Source organism: Electrona antarctica (assembly GCF_951216825.1).
Source record: "Electrona antarctica genome assembly, chromosome: 4".
Classification (NCBI taxonomy): domain Eukaryota; kingdom Metazoa; phylum Chordata; class Actinopteri; order Myctophiformes; family Myctophidae; genus Electrona; species Electrona antarctica.
Genome location: NC_136809.1, coordinates 44091248 through 44115002, shown reverse-complemented (window position 1 = coordinate 44115002; position 23755 = coordinate 44091248). Strand labels below are relative to the sequence as shown.

General features: G+C 42.8%; 1 protein-coding gene across 1 annotated transcript; it reads right to left on the bottom strand.

The window, feature by feature from the left end:
• Window positions 1–1705: 1705 nt before the first annotated feature.
• On the bottom strand, window positions 1706–23043 carry LOC306921332 (kelch domain-containing protein 3-like; the record flags this gene model as incomplete). Its single annotated transcript, XM_079498441.1, has 2 exons — window positions 1706–1894; window positions 21910–23043. The coding sequence occupies 2 exons, from the start codon at window positions 23041–23043 to the stop codon at window positions 1706–1708; spliced, it is 1323 nt and encodes a 440-aa protein (XP_079354567.1).
• Window positions 23044–23755: the final 712 nt, after the last annotated feature.

Sequence of the window (23755 nt, the reverse complement as noted above, 5' to 3'; positions counted from 1 at the left end):
CTTGTGTGTGTTTTCTACTTGGGGGCATCGTTGCTGTATAGGAGTGTGGGGGGTGTGCCCCAGTGGGCTGCAGACAGGGACAGCAACCAATGTATTGTAGTTTTCCTCTAAAGTATTCATCCTTAAAAGATATTAATATAGATTTACAGTTTAACATATTAACATTAAAGATAAAGTTAATATTCACTTGTTTAATGAGGTTTTACAGTCCTGGCTTGAGTACTTGTACTCTATTACCTTCTTACAAATTCTCCTCAACGGGACTCCTCCAGAGTCCAGATGATTGATTAGTTGATAACTCAAAGGTTATCTTAATAGTTTATGGCTCTACACGCCAAAATGGTATTTGGAGTTTTCTGTTTTAACCCCTTAGTTTCCAAAAGCAGCTTTAAGACGCTGCCCCTTCCGACATTATGGTATTGGGCTTTTCATATTCATATTGGTAAATACGTATCATTAAATACATAACAAAATGGCCTTTCTCGCCATCTTTCCAACAACATGTACCTTTTTCTCTATTTTGCAGTATCGATACTTTTACTTTAAACATTTGAGTACTGTTTCCCTCAACTGCAGTTGAACACCAGGTCAAAAATACATGGGCAGTTTATAAACGAACACTGTGAGGCATATGTGGACAAGGGACATTCTAAAACACATAGTAATAATAATAAAAAACAATCTTCTCTGTGTGAGACTTAAGTGGTGGTGTCGTGCATTGTCATGGCACAGGGGGTGTATGAATGAAATGAGGCGTGGGGTCGTGATTCATGTTTCAGAGGGTGTTTGTTTGCGTGTGGTGTTTTTAAGGCATGATTATGATCTGCTTGATTGCAATTTAAGTGTGGTATAGTGCAATGAAAATGGCTCAGAGGATGTTTGTTTGCGTGACGGCATGGGACATGTTTTATTTCTCAGGTTGTGTGGGGGTGTATGTGTGCCTTTTGGAGCGTGTTTATGTAGTGTTTGAGTGGGTGTATGGAGTGCATAACCTTAACCTGTGACTGACTCGACGTCTGAACGCACAGTGCAGCATCGGCCCCAGCTCTCTCGTCCGCCTCCCCTCACCAGACAATCCGGCCCAGCGCCCGTCATCTCCATCATCCCTGGTCTCCGTGGTCTCCCTTGGAGTCGCCTGACCCCTCCCCGTGCGGCCCTGACCTCTGTTCCCCCTCAGTAACGGGCAAGCCGCTCTCCATTCAGCTGTTGGTTCTTTTCACCTCCCTTTTCACCACTCTCGTTGTCGTCAGCTGTCTGCATGTCGGCCGGTGGTACGTTGGTTTCATCCTCCTCTTCTTGCTGGGCCCATGGGTCAGGATACAGTTCATTTGAGGCGGGCCCAGCACCTGGCAGATGATACGTTTGTGAGGCGCCCTGTGATCGGGGCACCGTGCCAGTCCTCTATAGGCTGTTAGTCGAATATGTTGGTGTGCCCTTTTGTACTGTCACTGTTTAGACAGCACTGGGTCTGAAATGTCAGTGCAGGACGAGCGTTGGGTGTCGCCTGCGTCATTGAGTTGAATCAAGTCCATAGGCTGAGGGCAGCCCACATCTGTGCAGACTGTGTTTCTTCCAGAGTGGGCAGGGTCGTCGATATGGAGATATGGCGTAGGAGGCCGTGGGGTTGCAGAGGTCACAGGCATGTGTGTTGACAGGGCTGCTGCTGTCCACTTTGTGCAGAGGCATCGTTTGGGGTGCTGAAGCATTAACCCAACGATGCACGTCCATTTCCGTCATAGGTTGTGAAGGGGTTAACAGCTGCTGCTGTGAAGCGGGGAGGGCTGCGGGCTCTGCTCGTGCTGGAATGCTGGTTGCTTTGCTGGACAGGGCAGGCAGGGCGTAGAATGGCTGGTATGGGGGGGGAACCAAGATCTGGGTCGATCCGCAGCAGTGCCTGCAGAGGTGATACAGACAAAACACATGCGAGTAGGGGCTCCCATAAAAATGTAAAGAGGGAGGTTGCGAATTCTCATCCATCACTGATTCTATTTTAGACATCACTTTCACATCATTCTCTCTGTCTGAGCTCTGCTCCGTCATCCACTCATTCTTCCTTCATCCACATTGCAAACACTTCTTTATGGAGATCACATTACACATTCATCCAGTATCTCTCTTGTTACTGCCTCTTTCTGCATCAACTTTGCACATTTAGGACTTTTTATTTTGTTTGACTTTGTCTATGCTCTCTTTACTTAGAGAGACTTAACTTTGTCTGGGTTAGCTTTTCACCAAGTTCAATCACTTGGTTCACACTCAGTGTACCTTTCTCAGAAAAACCCATAAATTGCCCTTGGCTCTTTTTAACACGCACATACAGCGCGTCCCTCATTGTTTTACGCCCTATCCGACCATTGCATGACAATAGCAGTGCCAGTGAGTCAAAAACCCATAAAATACCATTCAGACAGACAGCTAAAAAAAACTACAGGACCGTGTTTTATTTCATGTCCCTCATCACCTAATCTTGATGATGACCGATGGTTGCCCATCTTTATTCCTCACTGATAACGATCTCAGTGACCTTTTCTAGTTAAATTTCTTTAGCTAGGCTGGTTATACCGTGGGTTAAACAAGCATAAATACCCTCAGTCACTTAAAGTGTCAAGAACACCTTAAATATTAAGACTGACCTCCGCCGTGCCTCTACCTCGAACACTTGCGGACCTTAGATTAACCTCTGCTGGCACCACTATCTCGAATGCTTGCAGACCATTAACTAACCATCAGAAAACTGACCTTCGCTGCACCTCTACCTCGAATGCTTGCGGACCTTAGAATAATCTCTGTTTCACCACTATCTCGAATGCTTACAGACCATTAGACTAACCTCTGAAACGGACCTCCGTTCAGACCGACATATGTAAACACGGTCCCGACATATGAGTTAATACTCAATTTATCTTTACAACCTTAAATATTCCCCCCCGATTCACAGGAACAAGATTTATAGTTTTTAGAAAAACCTCACCGTGTGCATGTCTTGTTTGTTCTTTTGAGATCCAGTCCGCTGTGCTCCTGGCCCCTCCGGGTGTTTGGAAACGCGGCTCCCCCTCGCTGTTTTCTATGTGCGGTCCGGGGCCGGTTGGCAGAAAGCCTCCGAGATGGTTAATCAGCCGACGGCAAAACACCCGAAGGGCCTGGAGGGCGGTGACCTGGATGACCTCTGCTCGCCGCGCCAATTGTTAGACCAAGATTAATTATGCACACGATGACAATTAAAAGCTCTTGGAGAAATGGTCTGGTCTGAGATGGTATATTTATTCCATGGTAAGATTGTACAAAATGATGCCACACAACCTCTCGACACGAGACGCTGGGTAGACATAAAGAATAAATGCACTTTCAGTGCTTATATGAATGACACAGAATCCACAAGTAGGTGGGTCTTAATCATGACAAGTCCTAATTTACAAGATAACAACTGGTTCAAACTGGTTGCTCATCGTTCACCGGACGTGTACAGTACAGAGTCCCATTGTTAGAAGTATCCAAGTTTAACAGAGCCCCGACCTTGGAGAAGGCAGGGGAGTGAGAAGGCAGGGGAGTGTGTGTCTGTCTGTCAAATGGTATTAATTATGATACGAGGGGCCCACTGGAGAGCTATTTGCAGTCAGCATTTACATTATGAGAGCAACATGTTAAAATGAAAATTTATAGAGAATTAATTGTATATTAGCAAGAGGAGAATTAATATTCTCCTAACACTATGTTTACTGCCTTATCCACCCCACTGCTATTTTAATCACACATTATGTATAGTGACCTGTTTTTCTGTTCCTTATCTCTCTTCCCATCGTTCTTGAAAATTACGACAGAGCTTGTACCACCTTTTTGACACCTGCAGTGCAAACATGTGATGTGCCAATAAAGTTGGGTTGAAATCTAAACGAGAATTCCATGCTAGAAGGCTTTCTTACCTTCATTTGTAGTTACGTCCCCACCAAAGAGGTCCAGGTGTTATTTTGTGCAAAAGTACATTATTGGCTATTTTCCCTAATATAAGCCCTCAATGGGGGTTGGGTTTTTGTGCTAATTCGCTTATTTCCATCGAAATAGTATTAAGGTTGTAAGTAGTAAGGTGTGCTGCTTGGGATACTATTTACATTATGAAGACATAACATAACAACTACAAATAAAGGTAAGAAAGCCTTCTAGCATGGGATTCTCCTTGTTTAAATGTTTATAATATTATGTTGACTGAAATGGCTATAGTGAGATATAAATCTCTTCCAACAATGTTTATTGTAGAGTATGATTAATAAAAGCATAAGATATTACATATTATGCAGGAATACTGGAATACCGCATTTGTTTCTATGCTTGTAGCTAGGCTCATTCAGAGCAAACAGAGATTCAGAGGTGAAAGGAGCTCTTTCCACGTCAATAACGAAAATAAGAAATATATATTATATATATAAAATTAACTAACTCTCCTAAAATAATTGGCAGAAGGTGCACATGGTATATGTTACCTGTTGTTATTTTCTTTGTCTGTAAACAGTGTTTTGTAATTAGATTTTGTAATTCGATTTTGTTTGTGAACATGTGAAAGATATGGACATTTCATTGTGTTTATGTATTGTGATTGTGAACAGTTCATTGGGTATGGACATTTCATGATTCATGGACATTTAAAAGGACAGCATGATTGACTGACAACAAGGACATTCATATTTCATGTTTAATTCATTGTGTTAAAAAAGATATTGTTTGTTTTGTTTTTCAGTTTTTCACTTTGTCTTGGGCTAAATAAATTGCCTTGAGATATCAGTTGGAGCGTTGTCATTCTGCTGGTTGAAGAGCGGTTATACTTATTGCCTTCCTGCTTGGTCCTGTTCATACAATTTTTTTTAATTGTATGAACATTTTTCAACATAGCCTAATAATACAGGGTTCTGATGATTATGCAAAAATAATTGCGACTATCTCAAATAATTGCAATGATTAGGTCTATGTAATAACGGTCACAGCCAGCCTATACCTGCTGCATCTTCATGCTGTTCAATTTCATGATCATCCTCCTGGACTTGCTCATGGTGAGTAGGCTTCTGAATCAGATTATGACAAAAATGTACAATGTAACAATTTACAATTACAGTGTAGGTATTTAGCAGACTTGTTTATCCACAGTGACTTAATAAGCAAGGTAACATACATAAAATAACATAGGCTTACAATTATAAAACATAAGCCTACATAAAATAACTTAGAATGCAGAGACTAGACAATGAACGCCTCAAAAACTAGGCCTATATCAGATAAACTGAACCTAGCATCTGTATAATGCTATGAGATGCGACTGTCTGCACTGATATCTGTGTGTGATCTGCAGAAAATAAGTTTAATAACTTCAAATTTCCCACTCAGCTGTTTAACTGTGATCTGTAGACTGTGCTAGAGGCGAGCTCTGATTGGTGGAGCGTCGGTCGCTCCACCAATCAGGTCGCTGCGTCGCACCGGCAGCTCGCGTGCATGGGCAACGTACAATCGATTGAACGTCGACCCACCTTGCTGAAACTTTGTTCGTCAATAAACATATAACGTACTTCAACAACAACAAACAGTTTTAAAAACACGGCTAGATGCTATATTGACTGTTAAAGACCAACTGGACTTATATCTTGAATTGTATTTTTAGGTGGATGAGACCCTCTAGTGGTTGTTAGGCGTTAATACAATCTTTATCGGTATTATTTATCTCTTTTATAGTTTACATTCTAATCTGACGGTTGTGGGACGTGAGAGTATTTTGTATATTATAAATATGTTAAGAGGTGATTTGTTTTTTTAATAATGGGGTCATATTTCGCCTGGGTTTATATTACTAGAAACTTTAGTTTATAAACTAGAAAGTTTACAATGTTTTTTAGCCAGTACGTCAGCCAGCTCTTTCATGCGCATGCGCGAGCTCCGTCATCAACATCTTGTTGTGAATGTGAACCTGATGTGAACCCGGGAGGTAAGGCTCAACGCTAAATCTCCATAAAAGGAGATTTAGTGATGTTTATTTGTGATGTAAAGTACCTTTATAGTCATTAATGTTTGTGTATTTGTGTTTTATGGGCTCACGGTTAAATAACTCACCAAAGTGGATGAGTGTGATTAGGTAATAATTAAATTAAGTAATAATTCCTGTAAATGTAAATAAACCTATTCAGGTGAATGTTCTAGGTAGGCTAACATTAGCTAGGTATAGCTACATCATTTAAGCTAGGTAGCTAACTATAAGCTAGTCTACAACTCTACATCAGTGATTCCCAAAGTGGGGTCCGGGGACCCCCAGGGGTCCTTGAGGGAATTCCAGAGGGTCCTCTCAGCTAAATGATCGTTTGGAACCAAATGGACCCTTATGGGTCTGTAACTCCGAGAGTGTACAAATGGGGGTCCATTTGGTTCCATTTGTACACTCCCAAAGATCAATTAACATTGATTTTACAATATGAATTGGGGGTCCCACCGTCCCAGAGATAGAGTAGAAAGGCCATTAAATGGGGGTCTGTAGACTATTGCATGTTAAACTGGGGGTCCTTGAAATTAAACAGGTTGCAAATCACTGCTAGAGCCTTAAAATCTTCCCTTATGGGGGTCCCTGGCATTATCTTTTCAAATGGGGGTCCGTGGGCTATAGTGTCAATTTGGGGGTCTTGACATGAAAAAGTTTGGGAACCACTGGTCTACGTGAAAACAAACATATCAAATCAGTTTGTGAAGTTTTAAATGTAATAGTCAATCACATATACTGTAGGTTATTTTTCTGATTATCTGAATTGGGGCCTACTGGAAAAACAACAAAAAAAGAAAACCCTGACAGTTATAAGAACTATTCGTCCATGACCACCACTGCTCTCATTCAAGTAAATGCTACATCATGGCAAGATCTGAGGGTGCTGCACATGCACTCTTATGACAGTCACATTCATTCTGAAGTACAGTAATGATTTCTGGTTTTCAAAGTGGGGTCAAAAGTGGGACCCCCAGTTGTCCTTGAGTGGATTCCAGGGACTGGTATGTAGTATGTATACATACTGGTATAGATCGCTTTGGTGTCACCAGGGAAATATGTGGCATGGTCATATTATACAGTATACACATGGTCAATTCTCCATCAAATACAGAGGCACTAAACTCTGGGGAAAGCATTCCAACGTCACACAGCTGTTAATTCATGCAAGAACAGTTTAACAGCTGTTCTGATTGACCAGGTCACCAAATAATAACACACACACACACACACACACACACACACACACACACACACACACACACACACACACACACACACACACACACACACACATGAGATGATGAGAGAATGCATTTCCATTTAGCGATTTAAGAACCAATCAAATAACCTCGGCCATTGGAGTGACTTTAAAATGGGTGTGATGTGTGATCTCCATCTGGTGTTGGTCACAATGGTCAGTACGCATGTTGCTGCGTTCTGGACTAGTTGGAACCACTAACCAGACAACTTATTTTTTCGGCACATGGTACACCAGGTAAGATTATAATAGTCTATGCTAGTGATAAATGATTGACCAGGTCACCAAATAATAACCTTTATCCTTTCTGTGTCGGCATGGGAGAGAAAACGGCGCATTTAGTTGCTTGTCAATGCTTTTTTGTGTTTATTTTGGTTTATGCCAACAGAAACGGCGTGCGTGTTCTCTTTCTCAGAGTATAGTGTCTGTTCAGTTGATCAGTTCACATATCACAGCTCCACCTCCTCCATCTGAACACTGCAAGAGGAGGAGGGTGAGATGAAGATGAGATAAGAGAATACCATAACAAACCATGCTATAACATGGTAAATCAGTCCAAGCTAATTAGAGGCGAAGAGGGACTCATTTGAGAGCATTTTAGACCGGTGTAAAGTAAATGTCACCTATTTTTTGGACACTATCTCGGTGAAGTCACAGGTGGTGTCTACAGATTGGGGCAGGAGTGTGGTTTTACCGTTTTACACCTATATTCTACAGCTCATGATGATCAAATCTGGCTTCATAGCTCAGGGGTAGAGCACTGGTCTTGTAAACCAGGGGTCGTGAGTTCAAATCTCACTGGGGCCTAATATGTATATTTATTTCTAAGAGAGGCTTGGTTTCTGAGAATCAATATGTCACTGTTTTGCCCAGTCTTGAAGTTGAAGTGTCCCTGAGCAAGACACATAACACTTAAACCTTGATATTGGACACAGTACTTAGTTGACAGGATCCCCCAGGCCCAGGGGAATAGAACTGGTTCTGTCCCTTCTAATCTACACTATCGCTTTGCTGAAAATAGTTTTCACTGAATGTTTGCACCAGAATAGGGTAGCTAGGGTTCATGCATTTAACCTATAACTGTGCACACATGTGGGAATGCTAAGTGACAAAATGCTCAAATTATGCTCCGCAGCTCCGAGGTTAGAGCACTGGTCCTTATTATTTATCAATATTATAGCACATTTTTACAGCAAGTGCAACCCAATGTGCTCACAGTGCTTCACAGATCAAATAGAAACATTTTTAATACATTAGTGAAAAGGGGTAAAAAAAACGTTTTAAAAGTGTCAGAAACAATGGAGTAATGCTAAAACCAATAACGGGACAATCAATTTTAAAACTAACAGGCAATCAGAGGAGTGACTTTAAAATGGGTGTGATGTGTGCTCTCCATCTGGTTTTGGTCACTTGGTACGCGTGATGCTGCGTTTGGACTAGTAGTAACCACTAACCGGACAACTTATTTTTTTCGGCACACCAGATAGGAGAGCATTACAGTAGTCTATCCTGCTAGTGATAAAAGCATGCATTAGTCAGTGAATCCACGGTATGAGTTTGGCCAAGCCAGGCTATTTCTGTGTCGGCCTGAGAGAGAAAACGGCACATTTAGTTGCTTGTCAATAATGCTTTTATGTTTATTTTGGTTTATGCCAAGTTGCCAACTGTAACAGCTTGCATGTTCTCTTCCTCAGACTATAGTGCTGGTGTGATGGTGAAGAGCATGGTGAAAGGCAGTGCTGTTGATCAGGACGGACACATCCATATTGGAGACGTCATACTGGCCGTGAGTTCCAACTTAAGAAGCACCACCATAATATAATGACATGGCTTCCAGGCGGATGTCAGACTTCATGTAGTCTGTGACGTCAGTCATCCCTCTGACGTATGACTCCATACCATAGGAGAGCTTTCATCCGGATAGAACCGCCATTGACTTCCTGCTTTAGGGAATTAAGTTAAAGTAAAATAGAAAACATAATATGTTGTTCCTAAGGCATTCTGGCAGTGTGCATAAGACATTTGACAGTGATCAGACGCACGCACGCCACGCATGCACACACACATGACACAGAGGGTGTGGGTTTGGTACTTTGCATAAGTGAACCGAGTATGTGTCAAGTATGTAGTGAATGATTTTGCGGAGCTGATGGCAGGTGTGGTGCTCCACCTCAGCAATCCATCACCCAGGGGTCTACTCTAGCGCATTGATGTTAGGACAGACTCCTGCATCTTACCAGCTGATACCGACAATAAGCCACTCCCGACCTTCTACTTCTTCTCGTCACCCTTCTGGGTTTATTATTGCCACTTCCTTGAACTTATTTTATTTTGAATTCCAATTCGTATTCGTTACTACTGACTTTAATTTCTAATTAATATCGTGACCTTACACAAAACCCAAATGAGCTGACCTAGTATCAACTATCATGTATTGTAGCTTCTGAGTGTAGTGTGTGAGTACACAGGGCTGAAGACAGCGTGTCTAGGCTGGGACAGATAAACACATGGACAGTGCATCCACACAATCGAGTCACAAAGAGAGTTGTCACGAGCGGCAGGAGTGTCTTCCTGGTTTTTAGACAGCGGGTGGATGGAAATGAAGCTCCACCCACGCTGCAGCCTGACGTTGGAGCAAAGCGTTTCCGGTTTTCTGGCCGACGCTGCAAGTTGCAGCGTGGGTGGAGCTTCATTTCCATCCACCAGCTGTTTAAAAACCAGTAAGAGACTAAGCATCTTCATAACGTGACTGTCTCAGTGGATACAGACTGTGAGATACAGCCAGATTTTTCTTCTTTGGTGGAAAGTTACTAAGTACATTTACTTAATTACGTTACTTAATTTTAGGCTACGATTTTGAGGTATTTACAATTTCCAATACTTTTACTTCTACTCCACTATGATCTCAGAACCAAATATTGTACCTTTACGCCACTAGATCTATGTCAAACCTTTAGTTACTACAAGTTACTTAGATTCTTATGTAGATTTTGATTATTAATACAAAACAATGATAAATGTGTGGGCACCCCTGTTCTAGCCCCTAGGATGACCCGAAGCCCACCACTTAAAAACCACATGCTACGGTGCCCAAATCTGAATTTAGGAGCTCAAATGAACTCAAACCGAAGCAATTCAGTAAAGGTCAACACGTGCACTATATTTCTAAAACTATGAAACATTTCAAAGATTCCATTCCAGGCAAACATGTCCACCGTAAGATGAACCTAAATAGGTTTGAATGGGGTTTCTATAGGTGTAAGTATGTAGGACTAGTAGCATGCCAAAGTTTGTGCTATTGCCATTGAGAATGCATTGGGCGTTTAAGTTAAATAACTCAGAAACTACAAATCATTTCAAAGTAAAAAGTTCCAGCATGTGTCTCCACAGTAAGCTGAATTATAAAATGTGTGAATAGAGTTTCTAGGTGAAATACATTTTTGACGTGCCATAGAGCTGCCATTGAGCCCCATTATACATTTCTCAAATTTGAAAGCACTATATTTCTAAAACTATGAAACATTTCAAAGATTTCTTTTCAGGCAAACATGTCCACCGTAAGATGAACCTAAATAGGTTTGAATGGGGTTTCTAGGTGTAAGTATGTAGGACTAGTAGCATGCCAAAGTTTGTGCTATTGCCATTGAGAATGCATTGGGCGTTTAAGTTAAATACGGGGAGGAAATATGACAGCAAACTGCCTGTCATATTTTCTCCCTATTCCAAAGCCCCCCCAGGTACATTATATATTTAAACTATTTTCAGCAATGGTACACTTATATTTTCAGTGGGTAGATCTTGTTGAGCTGGTCATTTTGAAAGTAGATCTCACGTCATAAATGTGTGGGCACCCCTGTTCTAGCCCCTAGGATGACCCGAGGCCCACCACTTAAAAACCACATGCTACGGTGCCCAAATCTGAATTTAGGTGCTCAAATGAACTCAAACTGAAGCAATTCAGTAAAGGTCAACACTTCCTCCTGGGGTCATTTTAGGGGCTGGGACCTCCAGTAAAAGGCCTAAATACTATCCAAGAGTTGGGGAACAACATATCAAGAGAGTGGATTGGTAGGCCCTTGGATTGACCCAGGACCAGTGATTAAATATACCCCACTGAAAAATAGCAGATCTACAAGCTCGTAGCGTGGCACTCGGTGCCGCACTACGAGCTTGTAGATCTGCCCAAAGTTGAAGGGCTTCAACCTTGGGTACTGGGTAGCTGAAGTTGAAGCTCTGCCCTTCAACTTTGGGCACTTTTACATGTAGGCTGACCCAAAGTTGAAACAGTTGCAAGGGGGACATCTTTGGGCATGGGGTCCTCATCGTTGGATATGTTGTTCCCACAACCAAGAAGAGTATTTTACCCTTTACTGGAGGTCCTAGGCCCTAAAATGACCCCATGAGGAAGCGTTGACCTTTACTGAATTGCTTCAGTTTCAGTTCATTTGACCACCTAACTTCAGATTTGGGCACCCTAACATGTGGTTTTAAGTGGTGGGCCTGTGGTCATCTTAGTGGCTAGGAGGTCCAGTGAAAGGCCTACATACTCTCCCAAGATGGAGGAACAACATTTTACAATCTGGGAACCCTAGGCCTTTGTATGGCTACAGTGCGACTGGTTCAATCCTACCCTAAATCTAGGCCTAAGACGTGACACCTCAAAGTGGGGTACATTGCATCCACTGGACAATCCAAGGGCCTACCACTCCACTCTCTTGATATGTTCTTTCCCAACTCTTGGAGAGTATGTAGGCCTTTCCCTGGACCTTCTAGCGGCTAGAAGGTCCAGGGAAAGTCCTACATTGTAGGACTAGTAGCATGCCAAAGTTTGTGCTATTGCCATTGAGAATGCATTGGGCGTTTAAGTTAAATAACTCAGAAACTACAAATAATTTCAAAGTAAAAAGTTCCAGCATGTGTCTCCACAGTAAGCTGAATTATAAAATGTGTGAATAGAGTTTCTAGGTGAAAGTAATTTTTTGACGTGCCATAGAGCTGCCATAGAGCACCGAAGTCTGACGTCACTTTCAGTAGAGGGCACCAACACACAGGTTTATAGGTTTTTTATTTGTATTGAAATCTCCATAGGGCGATTTTATGTCGCTTCATATAAGAACTGTGTTTGAAAAATAAACCGACCACCCCGGCGTTTCTGTCAGGGGAGTGGCTGTGCGTCGTTAATGATGTACATTCATATTTGATACAGCCAGTTTCTAGAGAAAATGGAATTAATGTGACCGCAAAAGCCTTGAAACTACATATGAATGCAATGTCGCTGAGCATATACGTCACGCCCAGCTGTCAACATATTGCTTTCCTGAGATTCCTCGTTGACGTAAGCTCAGCTGGTGGTGACTCGACTCGTACTAACCACGATACATTATATATCAATAAAATAAAAATAAAAATAAACGTAATTAACGTTCAGTTTCTGTTGTGTGACGGGCTGCGGGCAGAAGCAGCCTACCCGGAAATGTAGTCTCTGGGTTGTTTGGCTCGTTTCTAACGCTTATTTTGTTACTCTTTGGGTATATTTGTACATTTCCACCTTCAGTCGATGCTTCATATCCATATGAGTGAAAAGGCCGGGGTGATCGGTTTATTTTTCAAACACAGTTCTTATATGAAGCGACATAAAATCGCCCTATGGAGATTTCAATACAAATAAAAAACCTATAAACCTGTGTGTTGGTGCCCTCTACTGAAAGTGACGTCAGGACTTCGGTGCTCTATTGAGCCCCATTATACATTTCTCAAATTTGAAAGCACTATATTTCTAAAACTATGAAACATTTCAAAGATTTCTTTTCAGGCAAACATGTCCACCGTAAGATGAACCTAAATAGGGTTGAATGGGGTTTCTAGGTGTAAGTATGTAGGACTAGTAGCATGCCAAAGTTTGTGCTATTGCCATTGAGAATGCATTGGGCGCACGCATGTGCATTGGGCGCACGCAGGCACGCACGCACACACACACACACACGTTCGCCGACTGTCATGAACATTCGTGCACAAACGAACCAACGACATGCACATGCACAACTACTACAGTGGTCAAACCAGGAAGGTTGCATATATATGTATTTATTTGTTTTTTTTGCCTCTTTTTTAATTGTATTGTCTGTTGTTGTCTGTATGTATTATATGCAGCGGCTAGGCCTGCTCGATTTGGTTACACGTCATTTTATTCCCAGCTTACAAGACTTTGATAATGTGTCAACCTCGTAAAGGTTTGGCACATGAATTATAATCAGAGACCGTTTTGTGTTCTGCTCTCTTTTTCTTTCACTCACACGCGTAAACACATGCAGTCAAACACACATGATGCACACACGAACAGGCGGACGGTTGATCGCGGTTGATTGACGGACAGACAGATAGCCACGCATCCGCGATAAGCATGAACACAACCGTCTACAACCCAAACTCACTAACCCAGGATGTGTTATATGTATACACGTGTGGGTATAGATAGAGGCTACATTGCGTGGCTCTTCTGTTTTATTATACATGTCTTTCTGTTTGTTTTATATATAGGCCTATTCTTTCTTCCGTTTTTCCCACTTAAATAAAGTAGCCTTGAGTCGCTAGGTGCAACAGAGATCGATTTAGATACACCTATTAACTGGGGAATGTTTACAGGTGCCCCCAGCCAGCCAACCTCTCTGTCTGTTTAATGAGGGAGGCCACGGCCATGTTTAAACTTAATAAAGTGAACTCATTTACTAATATTAAATACCTGGTGGATAGAACACATTTTTTCTTGTTTTGTTTGTTTTCCCCCCTCTCAATCTGAAAGGATGCTATAAAGAGGTCTAATTTTGGTCTACTTTATTATTGCTGTTCTTTTTCTACCCCAAGAGGGCGCCAGTGGTTCAACTTCATTTTAAGGTGGAAAGGAAAATAATAACTATAATTTAATAATTATAAGAAAAAGGGGAAAGTGGGAGGAAAGGGGGAAAGCGGGGAAAAGAGGGGAAAAAAAGAGTAAATAAATAAATAAAATAAAATAAAGTAATATTGATGCTCTGAAGGAATCCCCTGTAGGTCCTCTTCTGTTCTTGTGTATGTGGATATACCTATATGTATATACGTATGCATATGTGTGCCTATATGTTTATACACTATTGTTGTTGTTTTTTTTGTTTTGTTTTTTGTTAAAGGACAAGGAGCATAGGTACACGGGGGGTGGAGGGGGCGGTATGGATAGGGTTTTTTTTATTACTGTTTTGTCTTGTTTTTTGTTATGTGTCATGTCAAGTCAGTCAAGTTTGTCTGTTTTTTATGGGGTTTTCTGTGGGGGGTGGGGAGGCCCTGGGGGGAGGAGATTGACTCCTTTCTTTTCTCTATATTCTTACTCTGTGTACTATATTTTCTACTATGTAGGTTCATTACTAAGCTGTTATTCTCCTATTGCTATGACAGGCCTTACTCTATTTAAAACGCATCTTTTTTTTCTAAACCCTATAAACGTCTATCATGGTGATTTTGGGTTTTCCAGTTAGGATCGTTACCTGGACACTTAAGCGTGCAAAAGTACTTTCTCATCTTAAAAGTCTCACCACTGACATCGCCTTTCTGCAGGAGACACACCTTCGCACTGAGGATCACGTTAGGCTCCGCAAACCCTGGGTTGGTCAAATATTCCATTCTAACTTTAATAGTAGGTCCAGAGGCGCTGCCATATTAATACACAAACGCCTTAAATTCACTTCAGATCAATTAATCTCTGACCCTGGAGGCCGCTATGTAATTGTCTCAGGGACCCTCCATCAAACACCTGTTGTATTAGTTAACGTTTACCCGCCAAACTTCGACAATCCCAACTTTGTGTCAACTCTGGTCTCTCGTTGACCTAATTTAGATACTCATCATTTAATACTTGGTGGCGATCACAATTGTGTGATCAACCCCCATATTGATCGTTCAAATCCTAAATCTTTAACTCCAACTGCAATGGCTAGAACCCTCACTGACCTCATGTCTCATTTAGGCTGTATTGATCCATGGCGCTTTCAGCACCCCACTGCTAGGGACTTTTCCTATTTCTCCCCCGTACATAAGGCATTCTCGCGTATAGATTTTTTTTTCATTGACAAGGCACTTATACCAGCCCTTAAATCCTCTGAATACACTGCCATTGTAATCTCCGATCATGCCCCACATATACTTGACCTTAACCTCCCTTCTCGTTCCCACAGGCAGCAGGGGGGTTGGAAATTAAACCCAGGACTCCTGGCCAATACAGATTTCTGTGATTATGTCTCTGAAAACATTAACTTTTTTTTGGAAACTAACAGATGTGACCAGATATCGCCTTCCCTTCTTTGGGAAACATTTAAAGCGTTCATCCGTGGACGTATTATCTCTTTGAATGCACACTTGGCCAAAAGCAGCAGAGAAAGACAGCAACAGCTTCTCGATGCTATTCTAGATGTGGATAGACAGCTGGTTGTCTCACCGAGCCCAGACCTTAAAGTTAAACGTTTACAGTTACAAACCGAATTTGATCTATTAACAACAAGCAAAGCAGAACATCAGATACAGCAGTCCAGAGCTACTTACTATGAACACGGGGACAGGTCGAGTCGTCTTTTATCCTCCCAGCTTAAACATCAACAAGCCTCGCATTTAATTTCACAAATCTGCGACTCATCCAATACGCTGACTACTGACCCTGCTAAAATTAATTCTGAATTCTCCTCTTATTACTCTGATCTCTACAAATCACAACCCCCTCCTGATTCTGAGGCTATGAACTCTTTTTTTAACAATCTGAACATACCAACTATATCCGCAGCCTTAGCCCAGCGGCTAGATATGCCATTGTCCCTACCTGAAATCACTTCTTGCATTCTTCAGATGCAGAGCAACAAGGCTCCAGGCCCAGATGGCTTCCCTGCTGCTTTCTATAAAAAGTTTATTTCACAACTTGCCCCTTTACTTTTAGATGTCTTTAACCATTCATTAGAACTGGGTGCCTTACCACCAACTTTAAACCAGGCTTTGATCTCTCTCATTCTGAAGAAGGATAAGGACCCAAATCTCTGCGGTAGCTACAGACCTATCAGTTTGTTGAATAATGACGTGAAGTTATTAGCAAAGGTGCTGTCAAGTCGACTCGACTCATGTCTCCCTGGTATTATCTCTCAGGACCAAACAGGATTTGTCTCAGGCCGGCAGCTGTCATCTAGTGTTCGCAAGCTCCTGAATGTTGTCCTGTCTCCCTCAGCCGCCAAAGTACCAGAGATAATTATATCACTCGATGCCGAAAAGGCGTTTGACCGTGTCGAATGGCAGTACCTATTTTCAGTCCTACAAAGATTTGGCTTTGGTCAGAAATTTATTTCTTGGATCCGCCACGAAACATCTCCTCCTTTCGTACTCACTCGCGGTATACGTCAAGGGTGCCCTTTGTCACCCTTATTGTTTGCACTAGCCATAGAGCCTTTGTCAATTGCCTTGAAAGGTACCACGCTGTTCTCAGGTATTGCCAGAGGAGGTATTGAACACAAAGTGGCCTTGTATGCCGATGACCTACTCCTATTCATTCAGGACCCAGTTAACTGCGCTCACAGTATTGTAAATCTGTTAAAAACCTTCGGAGAATTCTCCGGTTACAAACTGAACATTCCAAAAAGTGTATGTTTCCCTGTTAATAGTCTGGCCAAATCCATCCCCCCTGGTGCACTACCGTTTCAACTCTCCCAGATTTTCAGATACTTATTTATACGTTATTTCCCACTCTATTGGCACTATCCACAAGGACAACTACGGGAATCTTCTAGAAAAAATTAATACTAATACTAATTAATACTAAGGCTAAATCAGTATTAGTGGGCACCGTCTACAGACCGCCTGACCAACATGGGTTCTATGATATACTTGAGGGGTGCTTAGCTGAGGAGGAATGTGTAGAGAAAAATCCTGATTGGCGACTACAATACAGACATGCAACGTAAGGAAGCACCTGTGTTTAAGTCATTCAGTAAGTTCTGTGATCTACATAGTGTCAGTCAGCTAATTACCCAACCCACTAGAGTGTGTGATTCTACTCAAACTGTCATTGATCTCATTCTGTCCTCGGACAAATCCAGAATCTCCAAGAAAGGGGTTATTGTATGTGGGCTTAGTGATCATTTTATGATATTCTGTACCCGCAAAATACAAAAACTTAAGACCGGCTGCCACAAAACAGTCATATCAAGGGACCTCAAAACCTACTCTAGTGAGGTTTTTAACCAAGTATTGGAGAGTCTGGATTGGTCCGATGAGCTTAAAAGCACACTTGTCGAAGAAGCTTGGCTTGGCTTCAAAACCAAATTTACATCAGTACTGAACAACATGGCTCCTTTGAGAACCACCAGGGGCAAAACCCGCTCGGAACCATGGATGAATTCGGACATACTGGCTGCAATGAAAGCCAGAGACAAAAAATGCTCTGAATTTCTAAAATGCAAGTCAAAGCTAGCCAAGCGCTTCGACAGTGTTCGCCAAGCTCGTTTGAACAACCTAAATACACAACGAATCAAGCTACGAAACAGTGTAACTGCCATGACCAAATCAGCTAAAAGTAACTTAATTAATGATAAAGCTCAGGAAAACAAAAACAATCCTCATGAGCTCTGGAAGCTACTAAACAATCAACTAAGCTATGGTCAGAAACTAAAAACCAGATTTTCGAACATAAACATCAAATCGGACAACACTCTCATCACTGACAACCTTGATGTGGCTACTACTACTTGAATGTCTTCTTTACAAACATAGCAACAACTCTGGTTAACAAACTGCCCTCCCACTCTGGGCTCTTTGGTGTAGAGCACATTACAACCTTCTACAGAAACCTAGGTGTTTGTAAAGACGATTTTAAACTAGTTATGGTAACAACTGATGAGGTAATTAAGAAACTGAGTGCCCTCCAACCCCACAAGGCCACAGGCCATGACAACATTCCCTCCAAATTTCTCAGAGACTCAGCCATCTCTATAGCTCCAATCATCACCCACATAGTAAACCTCTCCGTCAAACAGGGACAGGTCCCCCAAGATTTCAAACTGGCCAAAGTAACCCCCTTGCACAAGAAAGGGAGTAAATTAGACCCCGGCAACTACCGCCCTATTTCTATTCTTAGTTCCATCTCGAAAGTGATGGAAAAAATAGTCTATGAACAGGTTGAAAAGTATCTTGCCACTAATAAATTATTGTACGAGTTCCAATCTGGCTTCAGAACATCCCACTCCACTGACACATGCCTTCTCTATTTGAGCGACCACATCAAACAAGAGGTGGACGCTGGCAAATACTGCGGCATGGTCATGCTGGACCTCCAAAAGGCTTTTGACACCGTGAACCACTCCATACTGGTTAACAAGCTAAAAGCAATTGGTTTCGATAGCACATCAGTGAGCTGGATGCAATCCTACCTGGAGGGGAGAGAACAGATGGTGGAAGTGAACGGAACACTGTCCCCCCCCCTCCCAGTGAGCTGTGGCGTTCCACAAGGAAGCATACTAGGGCCTCTACTGTTCCTAATATATGTAAACGACATGACTTCAGCTTGTGACTGCAACTTGTTCCTGTTCGCAGATGACTCAGCACTGCTGGTCTCGGACAGGGACAAACTGCAGGTTGAAAATGCCCTCAGCTCTGAACTCGGTAGAATCTGCACCTGGCTCGCTGATAACAAACTATCTTTACACCTGGGAAAAACTGAATCCATTCTCTTTGGCTCTATTAGTAATCTCAGCAAGGCAAATGGCTTCTTGGTTAGAGTGGGTGACAATGTTATCACACGTAAAGATGAAATTACCTACCTAGGTTCCATCCTGGAGGCTAATCTTTCCGGTGATAAAATGGCCACCAACGTAATCAAAAAAGTCAACCATAGAACAAGATTCCTCTACAGGATCTCCTCACTGGTCAACAAAAACACCTTGAAGACCTTAACAGGAGCCCTTGTACAGGGTTTCTTTGACTATACATGCACCTCCTGGTACCACAGCACCTCAAAGGCCCTTAAAACCAGGCTCCAGACTTCCCAAAACAAACTGGTCAGGCTCCTACTTGATCTAGCCCCCCGAACCCACCTCACCCCTGCCCACTTCGACAGGCTGGAATGGCTTAGGGTCGACGACAGAGTACAGCATCTTGCAATGGGTCTGGTCCACAAGATTCGATACACCACCAAGATACCCATGTACCTGTCTAGATACTTCCTTAATGTTAACGAAGTCCACACCCACAACACCAGAGGGAGTGCAACGAACCATGTACAACCCAGATTCGGCACAAACAAGGGACTAAATTCTTTTCGCTCCTATGCCACCAAAATGTGGAACGCCCTACCAACTGTCATTAAGACATGCGAATCGCTTGACTCCTTCAAAACCGCTCTCAAAGGGCACCTACGGATGGCTGCAATTCGAAACTGGCCCCCGTAAAATCTGAATCCCCCCCCCCGCCCCCCCCCCTTTTTTCCCCTCACTGTATATATTTCTTTTCCCTTTTTACCTCCTTTATGATGAATTCCTGTTCTGTCTATAGAAGTGTCTATTTGTACGTCTCTAAATGTTTTGATGATTTGAACATGGTGGACCCTATTGGAAACAAGTGTAATGCTTAATTGGGTCGTCCACTCACAGTTAACAGCCTTTGTATTGAGTTTGTGCTTGAAATGTACTGTAATTCTGCAAACTGTTAATAAATTCTTCAATCAATCAATCAATACTGATGTTCAGAGATGGACTAAGTTGCCCCTCTCATTGGTGGGTCGCATTGAAACAGTCAAAATGAACATTCTACCACGTTTCTTTTTCTTTTTCAGACCCTCCCTCTTTTTTTGCCCAAATCTTTTTTTAAGTCCCTAGATACTATTTTATCATCCTTCGTCTGGGCTGGTAAGTCACCTAAGATCCCAATATCGACTCTTCAGAGACCCAAACAAGACGGTGGCTTTGCATCACCCAATATGCTATTTTACTACTGGGCTGCAAACCTCCAAATGGTCAAAAAGTGATGCCACTCCCCCGACATTATTTGGTGCAGTATGGAGGCAAACTCTTGCACTTTATCATCTCTTCCTGCCTTACTGTTCGCTCCTCTACCAACACGTTACTCTCAGCATACTAATAACCCTGTAGTCTTATCTTCTCTTAAAATTTGGAACCAGTTTAGACAACACTTTGAGTTGAAATCACCATCAGTCCTCACCCCTATTTGTAATAATCATCTGTTTCTACCTTCCGCTTCTGACAGGACCTACACTAAATGAAAGGAGAAGGGCCTAGTGTCCTTCAGCAACTTATATAGCTCTACTGATGGACTGTTCAGATCTTTGGGAGACATTGCCTCCACATATAATCTACAAAATCTTAGTCTTTCAATTACGCAACTTTGCAAACACTCATTTTTTATCCTTCCCCAGGTTACCTGAAAAAACTTTATTGGAATCTATAATGTCACCCTCAGACTCCCTGAATAACATCTCCTCCATCTACAATGCTCTTATCTCTTCTAAATTAACCACACTCTCTGGGGTGAGGTATACATGGGAGAGGGAACTTGGGACGGAGCTAACCGAGGATTTGTGGAAGGAAGCACTTTCTCGAATAAACTTGTCTTGTTTATGTGCACGTATGTGCCTAGTCCAGTTCAAAGTAGTCCATAGGACACACTATACAAAGGCCAGGTTGAGCAAAATGTTCCCAAACACCAACGACTCCTGTGCCAGGTGTCTTCACTCACCTGCAGACCATACGCACACGTTTTATTCCTGCCCAAAACTTGTTAATTTTTGGAACCACTTCTTTGATACTCTCTCCGCAGTCTTTGGCTTTCCTGTGCCTCCGTGTCCCCTAGTTGCTATTTTTGGTGTGTCTCCTGTGGTGGGCAGATTCAGTAGGTGTCAGGCAGATTCAGTTGCCTTCGCCTCCCTCATAGCGAGGCGCCGTATTCTGCTTCACTGGAAAAATCCTAACCCCCCTGCCACGACATCCTGGCTAAAATACCTATTATCCTTTATTCACCTAGAAAAAATTAAATTCTCAAATAGAGGCTCATTGAATAACTGAATAATTAAATCCCAGGTTCTAATATCTCTAGAACCTGGGACCCTTTTCTTTTATATATTAACTCTTTAACTACAATTGATTAATTTCTCTCTCTTCCCTAGCTTCTTTTATATGGTCATCTCTTGCCTACAAGGTGTTTTTTTTTTTTTTTTTTTTTTTTCTCCCTAATTATTCTTTATAAGTACTGTTCATTATTGTACATTCTATTATACAGTCTATTCTCCCCTCAGGGCTAGCGGGGTGGGTGGGTGGGTGGGTATGTGTTATTGTCAGTTTTGTTTTGTCATTGATGGTGTTGTTTTTTTGTTTTGTTTTGTTTTTGTGTACCATGTTCCTTGTATGTCTTGTATTTAAAAAAATCACACCCGTGTGAACTGAGTGGTGTAAGGTCTTATATAGCCTGATCAGCTCTGATCTGAGGTCATGTCTGACGTAATGAAATCACACCCGGGTGAACTGGGTGACCGTAGCAACCATGCTCATTTTTTGGTACGAACAGACAGACAGACAGACACGTAAACTAACAAAGCCAGTCGTAGGAGTGGTTTACACCACTTTATTATTATTATTACCGGCTTTCTTATCACCGGCTTTCTTATCACCGGCTTTCTTTGTTTCTTCTCATAGTTTTTGTCGCTGTTGGTGTTGGTAGTCATGGCGGCCAGTTCCCACCTGATGTCATGTGGGAGTTCCGATCGCTCCAGTCGGTGATGAATAACTGCTAGCTTGCACAACGTCTTCAAACTAGGACTTAAGTCCAAGATGTACACATCATCGTGTGGACCCATACCCTTGTGATGTCCACCAAATACGACCAAGCGATCTCCCACCATGCCACAGCCCATCTGACACATCCGAAACGGGCCTTTCCCTTTGGGCTTAACCTCCTTCCAGGAGAAGGTCTCCGTGTTGAATTTCCACAGGTCATTGTATGTCAGGATGTAAGTGGTCCCCAAAGGCCTGTGGAGGTTTTCATTGCCAAATATGCACAGCTCTCCGTTGTAGAGAAAGGCTCCATGCCAGCTGCAGTGCAGCTGTGCAGAAGGCGTGTTCAGCCAAGCGTTGGTCTCCGTGTCAAACACTCTCATTTCCTTGTCAAACACTCTCATTTCCTTATTCATGCCCCCAAATACAAACATCTTTGTCCCGATGATGGTGGCCGAGTGATATTTTAGATAATGCGATTGCTTTCCTTTGGTGTCAACTAAAGACCAGACCATCGTGGTGGTGTCCAACGTGCAGATGTCATTATAGCTAATAGTTGATTCCCCATGAAATCCAAAGAACTCTCCGCCATAGACATACATGACCTTCCCCAAGGCGCATGCCGAGTGGTGTGCCCTCGCTTTAGGGACGGCACCAGAAACCCTTCCGGGATTGAACCACCTGTGGGAGACCGCGTCAAATGCATAAAGCCTGTTCCCCCTGTTTCCTCCCCACACGTAGATTACGTGTTCTATCGGCACAGCTTTGTGGCCGTGCCGATAGGTGGGCACCTCGGGGGGACATTGGTGTCTTTCCCCCGTCACGGGGGGCAACGTCGCCCACGTCAAAGACACCGTGTTGAAGATGTTCACGTCAAGCCGACGGAGCTCGTCGTCGTCGCGGGAAAACCCAAAGACGTACAGCTTGTCCTTCACAGCGGCGGTGGCGCATTGCCAGGACGCCTGTGGCGCTCCGTTCACACGTACGGTCCAGCGGAACATTTCTCGACGCCGTAGATCGAGAGATGGATTCGGTTCAGTGGTCACAAAGGTCACAGGTTTGGTAGATGATCCAAAGTTGAGGGGTTGTGTTTTCCTGTCAGTGAAGCTGATTACTGGCGATCTCCCTTATATGGTTAATGTAATCTCTCGCTTTACACGGCAGACGGTCTCTTCTGTTCCGCAGCGTTCGCCGGTCTCTGCGGATAACTGGACTTGTTGTTGTTAAAAGTTGCTAAATGAGTTATTATTTTTTGACGATTCATTTTAATTCATGAGTCGTTGTGGTGACGACATTGTGATGTCATTGTGTGATGTCAGAGTAACCAATGACGCTTCTCTAAAACAGTGGTTCCCAAAGTGGGGTCCGGGGACCCCCAGGGGTCCTTGAGGGAGTTCTAGGGGGTCCCCAGCTAAATTATAGTTTGGAACCAAATGGACCCTTATGGGTCTGTAACTCTGATAGTGTACAAATTGAACAAAATGGACCCTAATGGGTCCATTTGGTTCCATTTGTACACCCTATGAGAAATGTTCCACTGGACCGTATGTGTGAACGGAGCACCACACCCATCCTGGCAATGCGCTACCGCCGCGGTGAAGGACAAGCTGTACGTCTTTGGGTTTTTCCGCGACGATGACGAGCTCCGTCGGCTTGACGTAAACATCTTGAACATGGTGTCTTTGACGTGGACGACGTTGCCCCCGGTGACAA